This window comes from Tachypleus tridentatus, chromosome 12, assembly GCF_004210375.1.
Source record: "Tachypleus tridentatus isolate NWPU-2018 chromosome 12, ASM421037v1, whole genome shotgun sequence".
NCBI lineage: Eukaryota > Metazoa > Arthropoda > Merostomata > Xiphosura > Limulidae > Tachypleus > Tachypleus tridentatus.
Window position 1 is genome coordinate 137,031,653 of NC_134836.1, and position 23,656 is coordinate 137,055,308.

At 36.8% G+C, this 23,656-nt stretch overlaps 1 protein-coding gene across 1 annotated transcript in view; it reads right to left on the minus strand.

Moving 5' to 3' along the window:
* The window catches only part of LOC143233293 (uncharacterized), a 65,598-nt gene extending 44,300 nt beyond the window's left edge, over positions 1-21,298 (minus strand). Inside the window, exon 1 of the mRNA XM_076469424.1 lies at positions 21,104-21,298. Coding sequence (XP_076325539.1) covers positions 21,104-21,143 — 40 coding nt within the window. The 5' untranslated portion in view covers positions 21,144-21,298. The remainder of the gene's footprint in view (positions 1-21,103) is intronic.
* Between the last annotated feature and the right edge of the window lie 2,358 nt (positions 21,299-23,656).

Below are 23,656 nucleotides of genomic sequence, written 5' to 3' on the forward strand. Positions count from 1 at the left end.
TATATAAATACTGTTGATACGTACAGTTATAGAGATAGTAAGAATGTTCTTATATAAACATTATATAAATACTGTTGATACGTACAGTTATAGAGATAGTAAGAATGTTCTTATATAAACGTTATATAAATATTATTCATAGGTAAAGTTATAGAGATAGTAAGAATGTTCTTATATAAACATTATATAAATAATGTTCATACGTACAGTTATAGAGATAGTAAGAATGTTTCTATATAAACATTATATAAATATTATTCATACGTACAGTTATAGAGATAGTACGAATGTTTCTATATAAACATTATATAAATACTGTTGATACGTACAGTTATAGAGATAGTACGAAAGTTCTTTGGTAAATATTGTTAATACATACAGTTGTGGACATAGTTCTAACATTAGATAAATTAGAGTTTAGCGCCCTAGTTGTGAGCCCACGTCATGTCTCACGAAGATTAGATAGAAATCAGGTATTGATAGTAATAGACCATCAGTTGATTTGTTTGAGTGTATTCGTACTTTAGGAAACCACAGAATAAATAATTATAACAACAAAAATACAGGGACTGCATCAGTGACAATATACTATAAAATCAATGGTACCCATTTAATACAATGATAATCTACTGTTTTCACCGGTTTGATAGTTAATGTTGATTTCTAGTGACGAAGACGAAGCAGGGACGATCTATGCTGACAATTGGTTAATAAATGATATTATTTGACAGAGAAATTAATTTACAATTTAGAATATTTTGGACAGTTATGCAAGACAAGAATAATAAATCAAGAAACGGTTTTAATACATTCTCAAAGAGAAAAAATAGTGTAGTAGAAAATAATAACATGTTTACGATAGCTGAGAGAGAGCAACATGAAGAAACATACCATGTCAGAGACTGATTACATTAGTCAGAGAAGAGTTTGATTTCCACGAGGAATAAGTCTGGGAGAAGAAATTGTTGAAAGAGATTTTTGAAAGAATATCTGAGATAGGAAAGTTATGACACTGAAGTTTATAGAAAGAGGAACCGAAAAGATATGAAGTTAATAAATAACAGCTCGATACAATTTAGATGAACACGGAATATTAAAATAACGTGTAATGATGAAACTTACCAAGTCAGAACACTACTGGATGGTGACGAAACGTGTGTTGTAACAAGACTAGGAGATAATGACGAAACGTGTGTTGTAACAAGGCTAGGAGATAATGACGACACGTGTGTTGTAACAAGGCTAGTAGATAATGACGAAACGTGTGTTGTAACAAGACTAGGAGATAATGACGAAACGTGTGTTGTAACAAGTTTAGTAGATAATGACGAAACGTGTGTTGTAACAAGGCTAGTAGATAATGACGAAACGTGTGTTGTAACAAGTTTAGTAGATAATGACGAAACGTGTGTTGTAACAAGTTTAGTAATAATAACGAAACGTGTGTTGTAACAAGGCTAGTAGATAATGACGAAACGTGTGTTGTAACAAGTTTAGTAGATAATGACGAAACGTGTGTTGTAACAAGGCTAGTAGATAATGACGAAACGTGTGTTGTAACAAGTTTAGTAGATAATGACGAAACGTGTGTTGTAACAAGTTTAGTAGATAATGACGAAAACGTGTGTTGTAACAAGGCTAGTAGATAATGACGAAACGTGTGTTGTAACAAGGCTAGTAGATAATGACGAAACGTGTTGTAACAAGTTTAGTAGATAATGACGAAAACGTGTGTTGTAACAAGGCTAGTAGATAATGACGAAACGTGTGTTGTAACAAGGCTAGTAGATAATGACGAAACGTGTGTTGTAACAAGGCTAGTAGATAATGACGAAACGTGTGTTGTAACAAGGCTAGTAGATAATGACGAAACGTGTGTTGTAACAAGTTTAGTAGATAATGACGAAACGTGTGTTGTAACAAGTTTAGTAGATAATGACGAAACGTGTGTTGTAACAAGGCTAGTAGATAATGACGAAACGTGTGTTGTAACAAGGCTAGTAGATAATGACGAAACGTGTGTTGTAACAAGTTTAGTAGATAATGACGAAACGTGTGTTGTAACAAGTTTAGTAATAATGACGAAACGTGTGTTGTAACAAGTTTAGTAGATAATGACGAAACGTGTGTTGTAACAAGGCTAGTAGATAATGACGAAACGTGTGTTGTAACAAGTTTAGTAGACAATGACGAAACGTGTGTTGTAACAAGTTTAGTAGACAATGACGAAACGTGTGTTGTAACAAGTTTAGTAGATAATGACGAAACGTGTGTTGTAACAAGTTTAGTAGATAATGACGAAACGTGTGTTGTAACAAGTTTAGTGGATAATGACGAAACGTGTGTTGTAACAAGTTTAGTAGATAATGACGAAACGTGTGTTGTAACAAGTTTAGTAGATAATGACGAAACGTGTGTTGTAACAAGTTTAGTAGATAATGACGAAACGTGTGTTGTAACAAGTTTAGTAGATAATGACGAAACGTGTGTTGTAACAAGGCTAGTAGATAATGACGAAACGTGTGTTGTAACAAGGCTAGTAGATAATGACGAAACGTGTGTTGTAACAAGTTTAGTAGATAATGACGAAACGTGTGTTGTAACAAGGCTAGTAGATAATGACGAAACGTGTGTTGTAACAAGGCTAGTAGATAATGACGAAACGTGTGTTGTAACAAGGCTAGTAGATAATGACGAAACGTGTGTTGTAACAAGTTTAGTAGATAATGACGAAACGTGTGTTGTAACAAGTTTAGTAGATAGTGACGAAACGTGGGCCCGGCATGGCCAAGCGTGTTAAGGCGTGCGACTCGTAATCTGAGGGTCGCGGGTTCGCATCCCTGTCGCGCCAAACATGCTCGCCCTTTCAGCCGTGGGGGAGTTATAATGTTACGGTCAATCCCACTATTCGTTGGTAAAAGAGTAGCCCAAGAGTTGGCGGTGGATGGTGATGACTAGATGCCTTCCCTCTAGTCTTACACTGTTAAATTAGGAACGGCTAGCACAGATAGCCCTCGAGTAGCTTTATGCGAAATTCCAAAACAAACAAACAAACAGACGAAACGTGTGTTGTGACAAGGCTACTAGATAATGACGAAACGTGAAAAGCCTGCTGGATGAAGACGAATCGTATGATGATTATTGACCTGGTGGAGCGTACAGTCCATCAGTCAATTGAATGAAAGTTGGAGAAGCAGAAGACCAAGATGACCAGAAGAGAGAATCTTTAACCGAAGACTGGCCTAAGTTGAAACATTCTATGAATTAGAAAGTAATATATCGAATATGAAGGGAGACAAAAATATTATTTTCTTAAACCAGAGGGCGTGAGTTCGTGGATATAAGAGGCGTGAGATTGAATAATTTGATATACCGATATTTTATTTCCATTGGATGGCAAAGATGTCGTGACTACGACAACTATGGTGGTAGTTCTCTTGTTATAAGTAAAAACGTAAATAAAAGAACTCTAATGCAAGGATCAAAACCAAAACACTAGGTTTCATTACCTACATCCAGTTCACTCGTCTTTTTGTATTTGGCACTGAGCACAAAGCTACAGAGGGCATTACCTTTACTATGCCCATTGCGTGTATCGAGACACGAAGTTTAACGTTGTAAGCCATAGTGGCTTATAACATCACTAAGACCTCTGAAACACCGTATGAAGGTTACATACTCATCCGGTGAGGAAAATAAACAAAAGACAAGAAAAATTTAAGAAAACATAATACTTTGGAAGACCAGTTATGTGGTATATTAATTAGAGCAACGAAATGTTTTTACATGTTACCGAAGTTGTGTTTAGTGACGTTACTAAATTTGTTTACCACATTAACCACAACTTTGGTAAAATCAGCAACCACAACCTTGGTAATCTCAATAAATACAGCATCAGTGACACCAATAAACACAACATCGTTAAAATCAATAACACAACTTTGGTAACATCATTAAATACAACTTTGATAATATTACTAAACACAACATCGGTAACATTACTAGACACACCTTTGGTAACATTGCAAAACAGAACATCGGTAACATCACTAAACACAACTTTGGTAACATCACTAAACATAACTTTGGTAACATCACTAAATATAACTTTGTAACATCATTAAACATAACTTTGGTAACACCAATAAACACAACTTTGGTAACATCATTAAACACAACATCGGTAACATCATTAAACACAACATCGGTAACATCATTAAACACAACATCGGTAACACCAATAAACACAACTTTGGTAACATCATTAAACACAACTTTGGTAACATCATTAAACACAACTTTGGTAACATAATTAAACACAACTTTGGTAACACCAATAAACACAACTTTGGTAACATCATTAAACACAACTTTGGTAACACCAATAAACACAACTTTGGTAACATCATTAAACACAACATCGGTAACATCACTAAACACAACTTTGGTAACATTACTAAACACAACATCGGTAACATTACTAAATACAACTTTGGTAACATCACTAAACACAACTTTGGTAACATCACTAAACACAACTTTGGTAACATTACTAAATACAACTTCGGTAACATCACTAAACACAACTTTGGTAACATCACTAAACACAACATCGGTAACATTACTAAACACAACATCGGTAACATTACTAAATACAACTTTGGTAACATCACTAAACACAACTTTGGTAACATCACTAAACAAACTTTGGTAACATCACTAAACACAACTTTGGTAACATTACTAAATACAACTTCGGTAACATCACTAAACACAACTTTGGTAACATCACTGAATGTAACTTTGGTAACATTACTAAACACAGCATCGGTAACATTACTAAACACAGCATCGGTAACATTACTAAACACAGCATCGGTAACATCACTGAACACAACTTTGGTAACATTACTAAACACAACATCGGTAACATCACTAAACACAACTTTGGTAACATCACTGAATGTAACTTTGTAACATGAAGTTGTGTTCAGTGATGTTACCATGAACGATAACAAAGAAAATGACAAATGGTGATAAATATATCCAAAAAAGAACGTCACCTCACCTAGAATCATAAGATCCAACGTGTTACCAAAATAGCAATAGGAGTGAAGACGACCTGCCCGGAGACAGTGGCACAATGCTAAAATGAAGAAGATACCTGAGTGTCTGATAATATCTTCAATATATCATTTTCTTGTTCGCTTTGGACTCGTTTTCACGTGATAAGCAACTTCGTGAAGTGAAATTAAATGAAACTTCAACTGAAATTGAAAGACCCCAAAACGTCTCACAGGTTTAATATTGACAGCACTGAAAATCCACCATTGTGTTGTCCATAAATGAAAGCCAAAAATACTCCAGAGGTATTCAGTATGTATAGGTTTTTACTGACTGTTAGCCGTCACTATTTCAAAACTTTCTGTTAAAACTCAATTGTATTTAACTTATACGTATATGAAAAATTTCTTGTTGGTATAAAATTATTTGTACATGACTCTCGTAGTCCTTTTCTCTATAAACATACTTCATAACCAAACAACGGTGAAGCACCAAATTTCATTGACAGTGAACATAAAAATAATTCACAATGTGTTACTGTTTAGTCTTACTTAATGTCATTCAAAAAGAATTTAACCAAATATTATTCAACAGATAAAAATGTTAATAATGAAGTAAAACGAAAAAAATTACTTATACAACGTTGCGGATGTTGAGTCTTAAAACATGAAAACGTTTTGTGCATGTAGCGCCTATAAACACAAATTGGTTTTGTGGTTGTGGCTCGTGAAAACATGAACTGGTTTTGTGGATGTGGGTTCTGAAACACGAACTTGTTTGGTGGATGTAGAGTATGAAAAACATGAATTGGTTTTTGAGGCTATGGAGTCTAGAAACATGCACTGGTTTTATGGATGTGGGATCTAAAATCATGAACTGGTTTTGTGTATGTGGGATCTAAAAACATGAACTGGTTTTGTGTATGTGGCGACTAAAACACGAATTGGTTTTATGGATGTAGCTCCTTAAAACGTGAACTGGTTTTCTGGATGTGGGGTCTAAAAATATGAATTGGTTTTGTGGATGAGGGATCTAATAATATGATTTGATTTTGTGGGTGTGGAGTCTGAAAACGTGAATATGTTTTGTGTATGTAGGATCTAAAAACATGAATAGGTTTTGTGTATGTAGGATCTAAAAACGTGAATAGGTTTTGTGTATGTAGGATCTGAAAGAATGAATTGGTTTTGTGGATGTGGGGTCTAAAAATATGAATAGGTTTTGTGAAATAAACAAAATAAAACATTTTATAATAAAAGTCAAATAAATACAAAATTAATTCAAATAAAAGTGTCATTTTAATTTGAAAATGTAAATAAAAGAAAAGAAAACTAAAGATTAAATAAAAAGTTTAACATATACCAATCGATCAATGGTTAGTTGTTAGCGTGGAACTGAAGCTGAAAGTCCAAATTTGCTGTCCCGATGTAGCTATAACAATAAACAACTACAACCACGTTTTGTAATTTAGGGCTGTGCGTGCGTTATAGTAGTAACAATTAATCCCATTATTCTGTCTGACAAAAATAGGTGCTGGTCTTCCATCTCGTTTATCTTATTAAAATTAGAAACGGCTAGTAGAGCTAGTCCTCGAGGATCTCAGCGCGAAAATGTTACTGTTTGCGTCAGGAAAAAACATTTAGTACAATACATTACAAAATAATAAACAGATTGTGCAGATGTGGATAACCATTTCATAGCATTTTAGGGTAAATCACAGCTGACTAATAGAAAGTATGTTCGCTAACGTTTCTGTATCTATAGTAAGTTTATCAACTGAAGATTATGTCTATCACGTTTGATGTAAGGTAAAAAAGAAAACAAATATTGATCTACTAATTTAGTTAGTTAGTTATCACCATTAGATTCCATCTAGGAACTTAGGGCCGCCATCGCTTGCGGATTCTTCAACAAGTATTTAAGTGAGTAGGTTGCTAGCCCACTGCACCGAGCCGTCCCTAATTTAGTAGTGTAAGACCAGAGGGAAGGCAGCTAGTCATCACCACCCACCGCCAACTCTTGGGCTACTCTTTTATCAACGAATAGTGGGAGTGACCGTCACATTATAACGCCCCCACGGCTGGGAGGGCGAGCATGTTTGGCGCGACGCGAGCGCGAACCCGCGATCCTCGGATTACGAGTCGCACGTCTTACGCTTTGGCCATGCCAGGCCCTCTACTAGTTTATTTGTTGTTAAAAACAAGACTAGTAAACAAGCTCTACATACAACAGGAACAAAGAACTGGTTTCTAGAATCAGAAGTCTGGAGATCTGCCGCAGAATTAGAGTGTAGTCATGTTTTATTAACAGAAAGGAAAGATATCTTGTACTTCATATAATATACACGTAATTTATTAGTTGTTAAACGATGACACGTTAATAAATATAGACAAATCAGTGACAAACAGTAACTAATTCATAAATACACATGAATAAATGTAGTCAAATCAGTGAAACACAATAATAACCAATTACTAAATACACATGAATAAATAGAGACAAATCAGTGAGAAACAGTAACTAATTTACAGAGACAAATACGGACAAATCAGAAATAAATCAATACTTCTCCATATGGATTCCTGTACGTGGTGACCAGAGAAGGGTCTTTAATATCAGTTTTTACCCACGTTATTACCGTGTGTGGTAATCCGTGAAGGGGATGAGAGAATCTTGGTGGTTGAGAGGTCCAACCCCAACACGGTACTTTTACCCACATTATTACCGTGTGTGGTAATCCGTGGAGGGGATGAGAGGATCTTGGTGGTTGAGAGGTACAACCCCAACACGGTACTTTTACCCACGTTATTGCCGTGTGTGGTAATCCGTGGAGGGGATGAGAGGATCTTGGTGGTTGAGAGATCCAACCCCAACACGCTATTTTTACCCACGTTATTACCGTGTGTGGTAATCCGTGAAGGGGATGAGAGGATCTTGGTGGTTGAGAGATCCAACCCCAACACGGTACTTTTACTCACGTTATTACCGTGTGCGGCAATCCGTGGAGGGGATGAGAGGATCTTGGTGGTTGAGAGATCCAACCCCAACACGCTATTTTTACCCACGTTATTACCGTGTGTAACAATCCGTGGAGGGGATGAGAGGATCTTGGTGGTTGAGAGGCCCAACCCCAACACGCTACATTGGCTTTGAATTCCTGTAGATTTGCGGCCTTGGTGTGGCCCTCCTGGTTCAATCATCTGGTTCACGTGGGCTAGGAGCGACAAAGTAACACTCTTGGGGGTTCTCACCAGGTGTTGCGAACATTGTGTCTGATGCTGGTGTTTGGGTATAGCAGTAATGAAACCGTGGTGTTGCTGTAATGTCTCTGTTTGGCATTGTAATGCGTCCTCTCGTAGGTCTCCATGGTGGATTGAGACAGTGGGCACTGAAATGTTCTTTTTTATTTTGGATCCCCAAATCCAAAAAAGAGACCATAAATAAATGACAACATCTTGAAAATTCTGAATACCAATCTCTAACGTCTTCAACATTTGTATCTCATGTTGTAATATTACATTCTTTATCAGACAAATATTCAGGGCAAATGTCCCCTTTTTTATTCAGAAACAACAAGAGGAGCTTGCTGATTCTCTTATGTCACTAAAAAGCTATGTTCTGGAAATATCTTAGTGGAAATATCTACTCCAAAACACAAAGTATTCCTCTTGCATTAGAACGACACTGGGTAAATACCTATTGAGGTTACTGCCCACGCTACTTTGAATTCGTCACAAGGAGTTGTTGTTGACAGTGATTGAAAGAACATTCCAAAGCAGAAGATCCTGACTGGTTATTCCAGCCAAAGCTTTTCTGCAGTGCGTCGTATCTCCACTCGGAAGGACGGAAAAGTGCTACCTACACATGTATTTACTTTGACATTTTCATCACCACGTCATCCTGCCATCATCAAGGCAGGTTATCTGATTTTTAAGGTACGACCATACATTTTCAAACATCTCATGTTTGTAAATCAGTTGTTCGGTCAGTCAAAGACATCATGTCATGATTCCTTGATGTGTGCTCGTTGTGGTGGCAAAAACCATGATGACTACGAGTACAAAATTGGCCCTTATTGTGCTAATTGTAGTGGCTCTCACCCCTCTTACTTTTTTTTCAAATTGGACCTTATTGTACTAATTGTAGTGGCTCTCACCCAACTTCCTTTTTTCAAATTAGCCCTTATTGTGCTAATTGTAGTGGCTCTCACACATTCTTACTTTTTCAAATTGGCCCTTATTGTGCTAATTGTAGTGGCTCTCACCCCTCTTACTTTTCTCAAGTTGGCCCTTATTGTACGAATTGTAGTGGCTCTCACCCCTCTTCCTTTTTCACATTGGCCCTTATTGTGCTAATTGTAGTGGCTCTCACTCCTCTTACTTTTTCAATGTTGCCCTTATTGTACTAATTGTAGTGGCTCTCACTCCTCTTACATTTTCAAATTGGCCCTTATTGTGTTCATTGTAGTGGCTCTCACCCCTCTTACTTTTTAAAATTGGCCCTTATTGTGCTAATTGTAGTGGCTCTCACCCCTCTTCCTTTTTTCAAATTGGCCCTTATTGTGCTAATTGTAGTGGCTCTCGCCCTTCTTCATTTTTCAAATTGGCCCTTATTTTGTTAATTGTAGTGGCTCTCACCCATCTTACTTTTTCAAATTGGCCCTTATTGTGTTAATTGTAGTGGCTCTCACTCCTCTTACTTTTTTTCAAATTGGTCCTTATTGTGTTAATTGTAGTGGCTCTCACTCCTCTTACTTTTTTTCAAATTGGCCCTTATAGTGTTCATTGTAGTGGCTCTCACCCCTCTTTCTTTTTCAAATTGACCCTCATTGTGCTAATTTTAGTGGCTCTCACTCCTCTTACTTTTTCTTGCCCTCGGTTGGTGGAGGAAAAAGAGGTACAGTGTTTGAAAATGGTTCACAAGATTTCTTACCCTGAGGCTCAAAATTTACTGTCCACTACTCCATCTCGGACATATGCTGCTGCACTACATTCTACTGTTACAGAGGGAGTGCAGACAGATATCTCATTGCCTCTAACAGAGTTATTTTCAAACCACGTGAAGAGTCTTTTCCCCTCTCTTCCTTGCAGTGGTTCTCTAGGCCCACTTCTTTTGTTTCCAGCTTTTGGTGTTTCCTTGGGTCCATCTTCTTCTTTGACAATGAGATGTCGAACAATTTTTTGTTCTCGACCTCAGTCGCTAGACTCTTACATCTACTGACAGAGACTTTCCCACTTTATCTAGGGCAGTAAAGGAGATCTAAAGACCTCCTTCTAACAAAAAATCGATGTGGTCGTAAACTGAAAAGTTCTTAACAAAGTTGTCTACCTAACTAAAAATGGCCACGTTGATACAATAGAACTGTCGAGGTTTTCCATTTGAATATAAATGAGATTAAGGATTTGATTAATTCTAATCATCCTGTGTGTCTCCTTACAAGAAACTTTTCTGAAACCTGCTAATGCAGTCACCTTTTGGCATTTTTCTTTCTACAGAAATTACAAGTTATGTGATGGACGAGTGTATGGAGGGGTGACACTGTTGGTTGATCAGCATGAGCCCACCCTGTCTTTGCCACTCGATACACTCTTGGATGCCGTAGCCATCTGTGTTTCCTTGGTTGTACCATCACTATTTGTTTTCTCTATCTACCTTCTGAAGATATCTATGATCAGTCAGACCTTGATGTTCTCAGTGGACATTTTCCATCTCCCTTTATGACCCGGTGAGATTTTAATGGATACAATCCCCTCTAGGATGGTGCTGATATTGATGGGAAGGGTCGTTCCATAAAGCATATTCTCTCGGATCACATTACTCTCTTCAGTTCTGGTTCTTATACTTATTATAGTGTACGTAATATTTACCTTCTATTGATCTCTATCTGAACCCCTTCACTTTTCTCTTATTTCTCTTGAGTTTGACAGTGACACACGGGGCAGTGATCATTTTCTTGTCATTTTGAGAAAGGCTGGCCATGGTAAGTGTCAACCGACCTGCGTGTAAGCTGGACCAGACCAACTGACCCTCTTTTAGTGCTCTCTTAGAACTTGATCCTGCCATCATCTGTGAGCCATCAACAGACGACTGTGTGACAGCAGTAAATGAATGTATTAAACAGGCAGCTAATCAGTGTATTCCTAAAACATCGACACATTTTACATGCTATCCTTGTTCATGGTAGAATTCTTCCTGCCACATGCCAAGAAAGGCTCAAAAACGAGCCTGAGATACCTTATATAGATATCCCACAATTTCTAACCACATCGCTTTTGAGTAGGCCCATGCCCGTTCTCGACAGGTAAGACGTCAAATTCAGAAGAAATCTTAGATTAAGTTCACATCTAGCATCTCTTCTACCACCAGTTTCATACGTAACAAGATTCGGAAGGTCAGTGGGCGTGATTCTTCTTCCTTCTTTTGATCTTCATCTCTGATGGTCAGGAAGTTGCTGATGTCCAGAGCATCGCCAATACTCTGAGCAAAAGCATTTCTTGTGCCTCATTTCTCATCTTTTTAGCCATCAAGAGTCGGGCAAAGCGATCACTTCTTTCCTTTCAAGCTGATTATCTCTATGACTATAATCACCTTTTTACATTGGTGGAACTTAAGCTTGCTATTCATCAGTTGAACCTGATGATACTCATTAAGAGATGCTGTGCTATCTCTCTCGTGCCTCTTTTGCTACTCTTCTGGGTGTTTTTAACCAGATCTGGCAGGAAAATGCTTTCCCTGATGTTTGGCGCTGATCTACTGCCTTTCCTTTTCTTAAGCCTGGGAAGGATCCCATGATTCCTTCAAACTACGTCCAATTGCTTTGACGAGCTGTTTCTGTAAGACCTTAGAGAGGATAGTTAATGCTCGTCTTGTTTGGTTCCTCGAATCAAACAACCTCTTCTCGTTCACCCAGTGTGAGTTCCAACGACAGTTCTCCACCATGAACCATCTGATTCAACTTGAAACATTAGTCAGGAAAGCCTTTTCTCAAGCAAAAACATTTGCTTGTTTCTGTATTTCTTACCTTGAGAAGGCTTATGATACTACACGGAGGTATGGCATTCTACGAGACCTCCACTCATATGGGTTTCGTAGCCATTTGCTCATTTTTATTAAACATTTTTTAATTGACTGGCAATTCCAAGTCCGTATCGATTCGACATTTTCCCGTTATTTCTCAGAGAAACTTTGAAGACCCTCAGTGTTGTGTCACACTTTTCATTATAAAGATTAATCACATCACTGGACAACTCCCTACAGTTGCAAATAGACTCTATGTTGACAACTTCCTAATCTCGAGTCAGTAGTCAAGCATGAAGTTTATTAAGCAGCAGCTACAGACTGACCTCAATATTTTTCAGAAGTGGACCACAGCAAATGGTTTTACTTCTCTCTCTCTCTCTAAACCTGTTTACATGCACTTTTACCACCAACGGAGTATTCATCGTGATCCCGAGCTCTATCTCGGTAAAGTTCTGCTTCTTCTGGTCTATGAGGCAAAGTACTTGGAACCTATATTTAACCGTAAATTGTCTTTTGTTTCACACATCAAAGAGATACCTATGAAGTGTACAAGGACACTGAACATCCTCTCTTCCACCTCATGGGGAGTAGATCGATGTTCTGTGCTAAAGATCTATTATGACCACATTAATTTAAAACTGGACTATGGGTATCTAGTCAATACTTCTGCCAGGACCTCGGCCTTAAAGATGCTAGACCCCATTCACCATATGTCGCTTCAACTCTGTATAGGGCTTGACCAGTCCAGAGTTTGTACACTGAGTCTCATGATCCTCTTCTATACGTTCTACCTTTATTGTATGCTTCAAAACTTCGATTCTTACCATAGCATCCCAGCTGAGGTCGTGTTCTTCTTCCTCAGTGAGCTATGCTTTATTATAATAGATGGTCTGCCATTGTTCCTTCTGACCTTTATACAGGTACAATTTGGCCTGTCCTCAGATGATGTTTATTGCTACCGTCAAGTGTGACCTTTCTTTGAGTCATCTGAAGAAAGTGGATACTTCTGATTGGAAGTACCGACTTCTATTTACTGAACATCTTTTAAACCATCCTTCTATTCCGATTTTTTATACAGATGGTTCGAAATCAGGTGACTGTGTGGGATTTGCCATGGTTTGTTGTGATTTGGTGATTACACACAGGAACCCCTCTTCAGTTTCTGTGTTCACTGTTGAATTGTACGCCATTTGTATTGTCCTGGATCACGTAGCAGCTAAGCAGTACACGAACTGTACTATTTATACTGACTCATTTAGCTCTCTACTGGTCCTGGAATCGCTTCATGTTAGTTCTCATCCTGTTCTAATCGATATTCAAAGCTGATTCGCCCATTTCTCTTTATCATGTATTTCTATCCAGTTTTTCTGGATACCACACTACGTTGGTACATAGGAACGAGCCTACAGCTCGTTTTCTCTCTGTCCTGTATTCAAAGCTCGGCTCCGCAACAGTTGGTAGTCAACTTACAGTGAGCAACATGATAACAAGCTTCTCCAATTCAACCCTTCTGTTGCTCTTTGATCGTCTTGCTTCCGTAAAAACCGGAAGTAGAAATTCGTCCTGACTAGACTACACATTGGTCACAGTTTTTAACTAATCGTTTTCTTTTATCTGGGACTGATACACCAATGTCTGGTCTGTATGACACTCAAGCCACAATAGTCCACATTTTACTGGCGTTGAACAGTTCGTTGGTGATGGTGACGAAGTCCACCTCAGTTGTGTTCTTAGTTTTTTAAGGGCCATTGGCCTTTTTAATTCTGTTTAAGTTTTTAATTCAAAAATTCACCTTCGTTTTGTTTGAACATGATTTATGTTTATATATTTTAACATCGCCACTATTATTTTCATTTTTTACCGATTGTTTGGCGCAGATAGCCTCGTTACTTTGTGCCAATAAAACCAAACAACTAAACAACCTGAGACAAACAGTAACTAATTCATAGTTGTTTTAACCAGGCTGTCCCCAGGATTATGTTGACGAGAGTAGTTCAAGAGTTGGCGGTGGGTACTTTTGATTAGGTGCTTTTCTTTTTGTCTATCAGTTCGACATTAGGAACAGTTTCTATATAAGCTCCCTTTGGCTCAACGATGAGTTCTACGGTTTATTACACTGAATATCGGTTTAGATTAATACTCGCGGAGGGCACAGCACAGGTAGCCCATTGTGTACCTTAACAACAAACAGACAAATCAATAACATAGGTTCAGTTCGGATACATAGAAAAGCCTGAATAAGTTATCTTACGAAGCTACATACATGTGACAGAGGTATTGCTTAGAATCAGGATGTTTTGAACTTTTAATAAAGAGGGTTTTATATCGTCGTGTTTTCGGTAAAAAAATCTAATAATTTAGAGGTGCTTGTGTATACTCTGGAGTTATTTTATCAAATCCTAGCATTATACTGCTTGTATAACGCCTTTTCGTTCTTGTTTTTAAATAAACAAAAAAACTGAGTGCATGAAATGTATTGCCATCTATGACATATTAATATCTGAGATAAGATAAAATAAGTTTTATTTAAAGTCGACTTGTATAAAACAGTACGACAAAACTCAGATGAGCTGTTGATTGACAAAAACAAATTAAATCCCCTGAATTCCGTCATACATGTTTTATTGAATTTGTTGAGGTTCTTGGACTGTTTTGGTGAGGTACTTGGTCTGTTTTGGTGAGGATCTTTGGCGTGCGTCTTCACGGATTATTAGGTTCTTTGACTGTTTTGGTGAGGTACTTGGTCTGTTTTAGTGAGGTTCTTGGACTATTTTGGTGAGATACTTCGTGTTTTGGTGAGGTTCTTGGTATGTTTTGGTGAGGTACTTGGTGTTTTAGTGAGGTTTTTGGTCTGTCTTGGTGAGACGTTTGTTCTCCGTGATGACGAGAAAACCCACTTGTACAGAAAAGTATATATTTAAAAACGGCTGGTTTGGGTAGAGAAAGCACCAGTAGAGGAGCGAACAACGTTTCGACCTGACGATGACCGAAGAAAGTCGAAACGTTATTCATACCAGCCGTTTATAAATATATAAGGTACTTGTTCTGTTTTGCGGGTAACGATTTTGAAGGAGGAGATAACACATGTTTAGGCATTTTGAAGATTCGTTGACGACTATACAGTACCAATGACTATTTGTTAAATAAACCACCAACTGCAGATCGCACGTACAGATACTGTCGCGAACTTTGTCTTATGTGCGCTGATCACCAGAATTCTGCTTTAAAATAGTCATCCAGGAATATATACAGGATTTTACAAAGGTGGGTGTTGTTAGGAGTTAGCATTAATGTGTTTTATTTTAAACGGATGATCGGGAGGGGCCCTCTGAAAACGGGATTTTTTCTTCCTTACAATAAAAGTACATTTTTAAATTGTTTTGTACAATTAAAACTACAGGAAACTAAACAACCATACAGAGAATTATAAAATATTGTTACAAAATACATGTTTTGAGCACGTTCGTTCCTGTTTGTTATTAAACACAATGGACTATTTCTGCTATGCCCTCCAAGGTTATCAAAATCAAGATATCAGCGTTATAAGATTTCACAGTGAGCCACATGTGGGGGATATATTTTACTTGTTCGTAAGGAGGAAGTTAAAAAAACGAACTGTCAATTCTGTTTCCACATGGGTATCACAACCCGGTTTTTAGGGATGTTAACCCTCTGTAGCAAGACTGAGGCACTGAGAGCTCCTCTTAACGATATAAATCCACTTAAACTGAATTTTTAATGTCTTTAGGTATTTCATTAACTTATTCTTGTCAAGAACAGTTTCATAATAAACTGTTTAAACTACAAGATTTCCACTCTTAGCACAGGTTTCTAGCGGCTGTTGTTAATAACTGACGTTTTCTTTTTACAAATTTCGTTATTGTATATGTTATCTCTGTCTCATAACCTTTTAATCGTGCTGTCTACATTTAGCAAATTACAACTCTGCTGGTGTGAGTTTCTTTATTTTAATATGATTATTTTGCTTTCCATCTGTATTTTATTTGTTGTAACTTCTCGTCGAAAGTGAATAATTTAATTTTCTATCTCCTCGGTGGTCCCGCGAGAATGACACCACACCCAGTCTGATAACAGATCTTCCGTTTATGCTACCTTGTTACACTTGGGTTTTGGTTTTGTTTGTTATTAAAACAGAGATCACGTGATACAGAGTGAATTATATAATATTCATTGAATGTTTATGGTCCTGTAGTGACATCCCAGTCATGATCGTTAAGAATTTATAGCGAATATGTACATGCATGTTACAAAATGGCTTTACTCACATATATAAAAATAACGAATGCCTCTCGAAATACTAAGTTCATCTTACTTACTTCGAAATTCCGAAGAAAAATTCCCGGTTTTACTCTTACCACTTAACCATAGACTTCCGTTGATATGTTTTCTTATAGCAAAGCCATCCGTTCATTATATTAATGTTAACAGGAGTTCTGGGTTTCTTTGTTTGTTGAATTCCATGATAAGCCACGTGAGGATAACCGGCGCTAGCTGTCTGTAGCTTAGAAGTGATAGACTAGAAAAGGGCAGCTGGTCAAAAACTGTTCACCGCCAACTCTTTGCCTACGAATAATGTAGTGGAGGTCACGCTATAACATCCACATGAGTCGAAGACCAAGCATGTTTAGTGACGGGAGTTGAACTCGTGATAAGTAGAAAAGCTGTAGTAACTAAAATAATTTTAAAAACTGAAAACTACAACAATAACCAGATATTACACAAGCTATTAACATTTCTAGTTCGGATTTTTATTTGTTGTATTTCTTAACTCATAGTCGTGATGACGTGAAAATATCTAGAACCTTCCATTTGAAATTTTGAACTAATTATCATTGCCCTGGTTTATACAATATAAATAAAACTAAAACCATTGGCAACATTAGTTTAAAAACTAGGCCTAAAAATACTCAAGTGTAACACATTGTTTTCAAATTGTTATAAATATTCATACATACTTGTATCGGATATTACAGCTTATGTTCATCAGTTATTTTTATTTGTTCTGTTTAAGATTTGTCATTTATTGTTGGATGGCTGCTACTGGAACATTGTTTCTTTCTTACATCTATTGTTGGATGGCTGCTACTGGAATATTTTTTATTTCTTACATCTATTGTTGGATGGCTGCTACTGGAATATTGTTTCTTTCTTACATCTATTGTTGGATGGCTGCTACTGGAACATTTTTTATTTCTTACATCTATTGTTGGATGGCTGCTACTGGAACATTTTTTATTTCTTACATCTATTGTTGGATGGCTGCTACTGGAATATTGTTTCTTTCTTACATCTATTGTTGGATGGCTGCTACTGGAATATTTTTTATTTCTTACATCTATTGTTGGATGGCTGCTACTGGAATATTGTTTCTTTCTTACATCTATTGTTGGATGGCTGCTACTGGAATATTTTTTATTTCTTACATCTATTGTTGAATGGCTGTTACTGGAATATTTTTTATTTCTTACATCTATTGTTGGATGGCTATTACTGAAACATTGTTTCTTTCTTACATCTATTGTTGGATGGCTGCTACTGGAACATTTTTTATTTCTTACATCTATTGTTGGATGGCTATTACTGGAACATTGTTTCTTTCTTACATCTATTGTTGGATGGCTGCTTCTGGAACATTTTTTATTTCTTACATATATTGTTGGATGGCGGCTACTGGAACATTGTTTCTTTCTTACATCTATTGTTGGATGGCTGCTACTGGAATATTTTTTATTTCTTACATCTATTGTTGGATGGCTGCTACTGGAATATTGTTTCTTTCTTACATCTATTGTTGGATGGCTGCTACTGGAACATTGTTTCTTTCTTACATCTATTGTTGGATGGCTGCTTCTGGAACATTTTTTATTTCTTACATATATTGTTGGATGGCTGCTACTGGAACATTGTTTCTTTCTTACATCTATTGTTGGATGGCTGCTACTGGAATATTTTTTATTTCTTACATCTATTGTTGGATGGCTGCTACTGGAATATTGTTTCTTTCTTACATCTATTGTTGGATGGCTGCTACTGGAATATTTTTTATTTCTTACATCTATTGTTGAATGGCTGTTACTGGAATATTTTTTATTTCTTACATCTATTGTTGGATGGCTATTACTGGAACATTGTTTCTTTCTTACATCTATTGTTGGATGGCTGCTACTGGAACATTTTTTATTTCTTACATCTATTGTTGGATGTCTATTACTGGAACATTGTTTCTTTCTTACATCTATTGTTGGATGGCTGCTTCTGGAACATTTTTTATTTCTTACATATATTGTTGGATGGCTGCTACTGGAACATTGTTTCTTTCTTACATCTATTGTTGGATGGCTGCTACTGGAATATTTTTTATTTCTTACATCTATTGTTGGATGGCTGCTACTGGAATATTGTTTCTTTCTTACATCTATTGTTGGATGGCTGCTACTGGAATATTTTTTATTTCTTACATGTATTGTTGGATGGCTGCTACTGGAATATTGTTTCTTTCTTACATCTATTGTTGAATGGCTGCTACTGGAATATTGTTTCTTTCTTACATCTATTGTTGGATGGCTGCTACTGGAATATTTTTTATTTCTTACATCTATTGTTGGATGGCTGCTACTGGAATATTGTTTCTTTCTTACATCTATTGTTGGATGGCTGCTACTGGAATATTTTTTATTTCTTACATCTATTGTTGGATGGCTGCTACTGGAATATTGTTTCTTTCTTACATCTATTGTTGAATGGCTGCTACTGGAATATTGTTTCTTTCTTACATCTATTGTTGGATGGCTGCTACTGGAATATTTTTTATTTCTTACATCTGTTGTTGAATGGCTGTTACTGGAATATTTTTTATTTCTTACATGTATTGTTGGATGGCTATTACTGGAACATTGTTTCTTTCATATATCTATTGTTCTTTGAAAGAGGTTAAATCTTTGATATTTTTTGGACTTCAAGCCTTTTCAAGCATAGCGGGTGTTCTCAGGTCACTAAAAGAAAGATCTTACACTTTCAGTGGGGTTTTCCAGTTGGCATTAAAATGACGGGTTTTTGTTTTTGTTATATTACTTAGCTACTAACGAATGCTAATTCATATGATCTACAAATAACTTTTCACCAAAGCAAGATATTATCCAACTAAATAATGTAGCCAAAAAACAAGGAATAGAATAGGTTGGTTCGTGAGTTGAAAACTTTCTTCACTATTGCTAATGGTGGCCAGTGATAGAACATGATGATTTTTACATAAATTATTTGTAATATGACTGGTCTACGTCATAAAACCTAAGCGACAAAGTGTCCATTTAAACTTCTAATGAACATTTAGACTCGCAATGCAACTACCAATTATTTTTACTTTATCACTTACACAGACTATTGTTATAAGCCACGTGTGAAAGGTATTATCCAAGACTGTCTGTAAAAGTGTTTCTAAGATTTTTGGTCGTTTCTAGAGTAAAATTTTGATTTTTGTAACATACACTTTAAAGTTAGCTCTCTTTTATCTGGTATTTACTGTATATAAAATCAATACGGTTTTTCAACAGAACATAAAATAATAAATAACACCGATAGATCCATACAGAATGTCATAAACGTCACATTTGCAACTGGATTATTTATTTCCACATTATATTTGATAGGGACTGTAGTTTAACACTGAATACATTGTACCAGTGTTTTAGAAAATCATGGAATGTTGGTGATGTCAGTAATAAGCGTGAAGGAAGTACACTGACACCGTTGATATAGTTGTACATCAGCCTTAGAAACGAATATCATATTTCCTGCTTGCCAACTTGATTCGTTTGTTTGTTTTGAATTTTGCGCAAGGTTGCACGAGGGCTATCTGCGCTAGTTGTGTTTAATTTAGCACTGTAAGATTAGAGATAAAGCAGCTAGTCATCACCATCAACCGCCAACTCTTGGGCTACTCTTTTACTGACGAATTGTGGGATTGACTATCCCATTATACCGCTCTCATGGCTAAAAGAGAGAACATGTTTGGTGAGACAGGTGTAAACTTGGATGTAAATAATATTCACATAATATTCGAATTGCACACTTTGTCAGTTCTTTCCTAACTTGGAATTTACCTTGGCATGATAAAATTAATTTGTTAATTAATACATCAGATTTGTTTTTAATCAAACGTGTTATTTTGTTGCTAAACGCAAAGGTATATAGCAGGCTACCTGTACTGTGCCCACCCTAAACTTAACGTTATAAACCTTCAGACAAGCCGCTGAGCCACTGGGGACAAGTAAGACGACTATTAAAGACGAAATATACAAGCCCTTATCAAGATGTTTTGCAGTGGTCAACGGTAAGTTTACGGACCCACAATGTAAAAATCCAGGGTTAGAGTCTCCGCGATAGACGCTTCAGATAGCTCAATATGGCTATGAGCTCAAATGAACATGAAGTGTATAACAATATAAATACTTTTAAATACTTTTGTATCAAAGGTGACTGCATCTTATTTCTACTTGCGCGAGTTATTGCAGTGATGTAAACATTCGAAATTATCTACTTACGTCTATGGTCCCTTATGTCAAAGCCACGTCGGGCTATCTGCTGAGTCCGCCAAGGGGGATCGAACACCTGATTTTAGAGTTGTAAATCAGCAGACTTACCGCTGTACTAGCGGGGATGACCATTATAGAATATATTACTATGACCTGGAGCTTTCTTGACTTTGAATATATCGTAAATTAAAGTTTGCTAACCACAGTCTAATAAACTAAAGATGGGATGGATTTTATTCGTTGCTGTCGTCTTAATTTTGTGCCGAATAGATAGATAAAGACAAAAATTAGTTAAAAGTTACTGATGTACTTTTTGTTCCAAGGGAAGCTAATGTATTAAACTTTTGGAATGTTTTAGACGTTCATAAAGTTTTCATTTGTTGATATACACTAATAACTACTTTACTAAATCTAACAACAGAGGTGTTATGACAAATTAATGCAAAGAAAACGGAACATTATTTTACCTTCGTAAAGGAGGATAAGTGTCCAGATAATCAACATCATTTCTTCAGGATACGATGCTCTACCAATAAGAGTAAATAGGAAGATAGTTTATCTACTTCTTATACAATACAGCTGGAACACATCGGTCACAGTGTCATCATCGCTACCCACGTTGATGCGGCTTGCCGAGTAAATGTGTTTGTAGGTCTGACTGACTCTGTGTGTCGACTGGTACTACACTAGCGCCATCACTGTTTAGGGGAATAAATGATACTGGATTGATTAAAAAATAAATGAAATTCATCATTGTCATATTCTATAACATATTATGCCTAACGCAGCTAGTTATTAGGCTTAATGCAGTTAGTTTTTGGCTATATCACATTAGGCTTAATGCAGTTAGTTTCTGGTTATTTTAAATTATTTACCAAACGGAAAGTTTAAAAAAATAATGAAAAGTTTGGTTGTTTTTTGGATTTCGCGCAAAGTTACTCGATGGTTACCTGCGTTAGCCGTCCCTAATTTAACAGTGTAAGACAAGAGGGAAGGCAGCCAGTCATCACCACCCACCGCCAACACTTGGGCTACGCTTTACCAACGAATAGTGAGATTGGCCGTCGCTTTTTATAAAGCCCACACGGCTGAAAAGGCGAGCATGTTTGATGCGACAGGGATTCGAACCCACAACCTTCAGACTACGAGTCGAACGCCTTAACCCACTTGGCTATGCCGGGCCTTAATAAAAAGTTATTATAGATTCAAACCGTTTTAACTAGTATATATTAATATTCTACGTTTACTATGAAATAGATAATTTATAGGAGACAGTGATTAAATCCTTCTATGCAGGTTGACAAAGGTATCATTAAAACACTAGCTATATATCCACAACGGCACGTTTTGTTATATTTATCAAAGAACAGGCAAATTACAACTTATATAGAGAATTAATATTACAATATCAGAAGAAAAATAGACCAGTCAAAACACATTACAACCAAGACGTAATCTACATGAACATTAGAATCAGAACGCAATCTACACAAACATTAGAATAGGAACGTAATCTACACAAACATTAGAATCAGAACGTAATCTACACAAATATTAGAATAGGAACGTAATCTACACAAACATTAGAATCAGAACGTAATCTACACAAATATTAGCATCAGAACGTAATCTAAACAAACATTAGGATAAAGCGTAATCTACACAAACGTTAGAATCAGAACGTAATCTACACAGATACGTGGATCGAGGTGTATTTTTCTAACAATTACCTTTAAATTTTAACCCCGGCTTCGCGTGACCTGCTCCTTTGGATGTTCGACTTGGGATCTGTGGGAATATAACGAGATCGAAACCAGTCCTCGAAGAACAGTCACACTATTCATTGGTAAAAGGTGGCCCAAGATTTGGCGGTGGAGGTGTTGAATAATTCCCTAATTTATTAAAATTAAGAACAGGTGACACAAGTAGTCCTCGGAAACTCTTGTGTAAACTTTAATAAACAAACAACTTTTAGTTTGATGCTAAGAAAACAAATTACCTACACCATTTAGTTGTCAATTCCGCTGTAAAATGTAACAACAAGAACTTGAATAATAATAGACTTTCACTGCATACTCAAACAGATATGAAATAGTTATGCCCTGTGGAAGAAAATCCAACAGCTCAAAATGCGCACCTTTCCCATTCATAATATCTTTATCTAGTTTTCCTTCCTGATTTCGGCCCGGCATGGTCAAGCGTGTTAGGGCGTGCGACTCGTAATCTGAGGGTAGCGGGTTCGAATCCCTATCACACCAAACATGCTCGCCATTTCAGCAGTGGGAGCGTTATAATGTTATGGTAAATCCCACCATTTGTTGGTAAAAGAGTAGCCCAAGAGTTGGGGGTGGTGACTAACTGCCTTACCTCTAGTCTTACAGTGCTAAATTAGGGACGGCTAGCGCAGATAGCCCTCGTGTAGCTTTGCACAAAACTCGAACCAAACCAAACTTTCACTGTCTAATAAAATAAGATTGTATAAATAATTATCAAAAAATACAGCAGCCATACAAGTTTTTTTTTAGATATTTTTATACCGACTTCCCTGAAGATAACTAAATGTTCTGTAAGAGCTGTGCGTATCTGTTTCTAATTTTGAACAGATAGAACATCCAGTGAATTACACTCACCGCCAACCATTGGACTATTTTTGCTTGACCAAGTAGTCAAATTTGATCATCAGTTAAACATTTTAACAGAGTGAACAAGCAGTGTAGTGGTAAACATATAATAGGCCTAACACAGACATCCTAAGTCTTCTTTCAAAACATCAGTTTCTGGACCTGCTGCTCACAAATGCCTTTACTGAGGGGACAGAACACAGGGTATTCACAATGACGAGAAGCCCATTTGAAGTAACACAGGGTATTCACAATGACTAGAAGCCCAGTTGAAGTAGCACAGGGTATTCACAATGACGAGAAGCCCAGTTGAAGTAACACAGGGTATTCACAATGACTAGAAGCCCAGTTGAAGTAGCACAGGGTATTCACAATGACGAGAAGCCCAGTTGAAGTAAC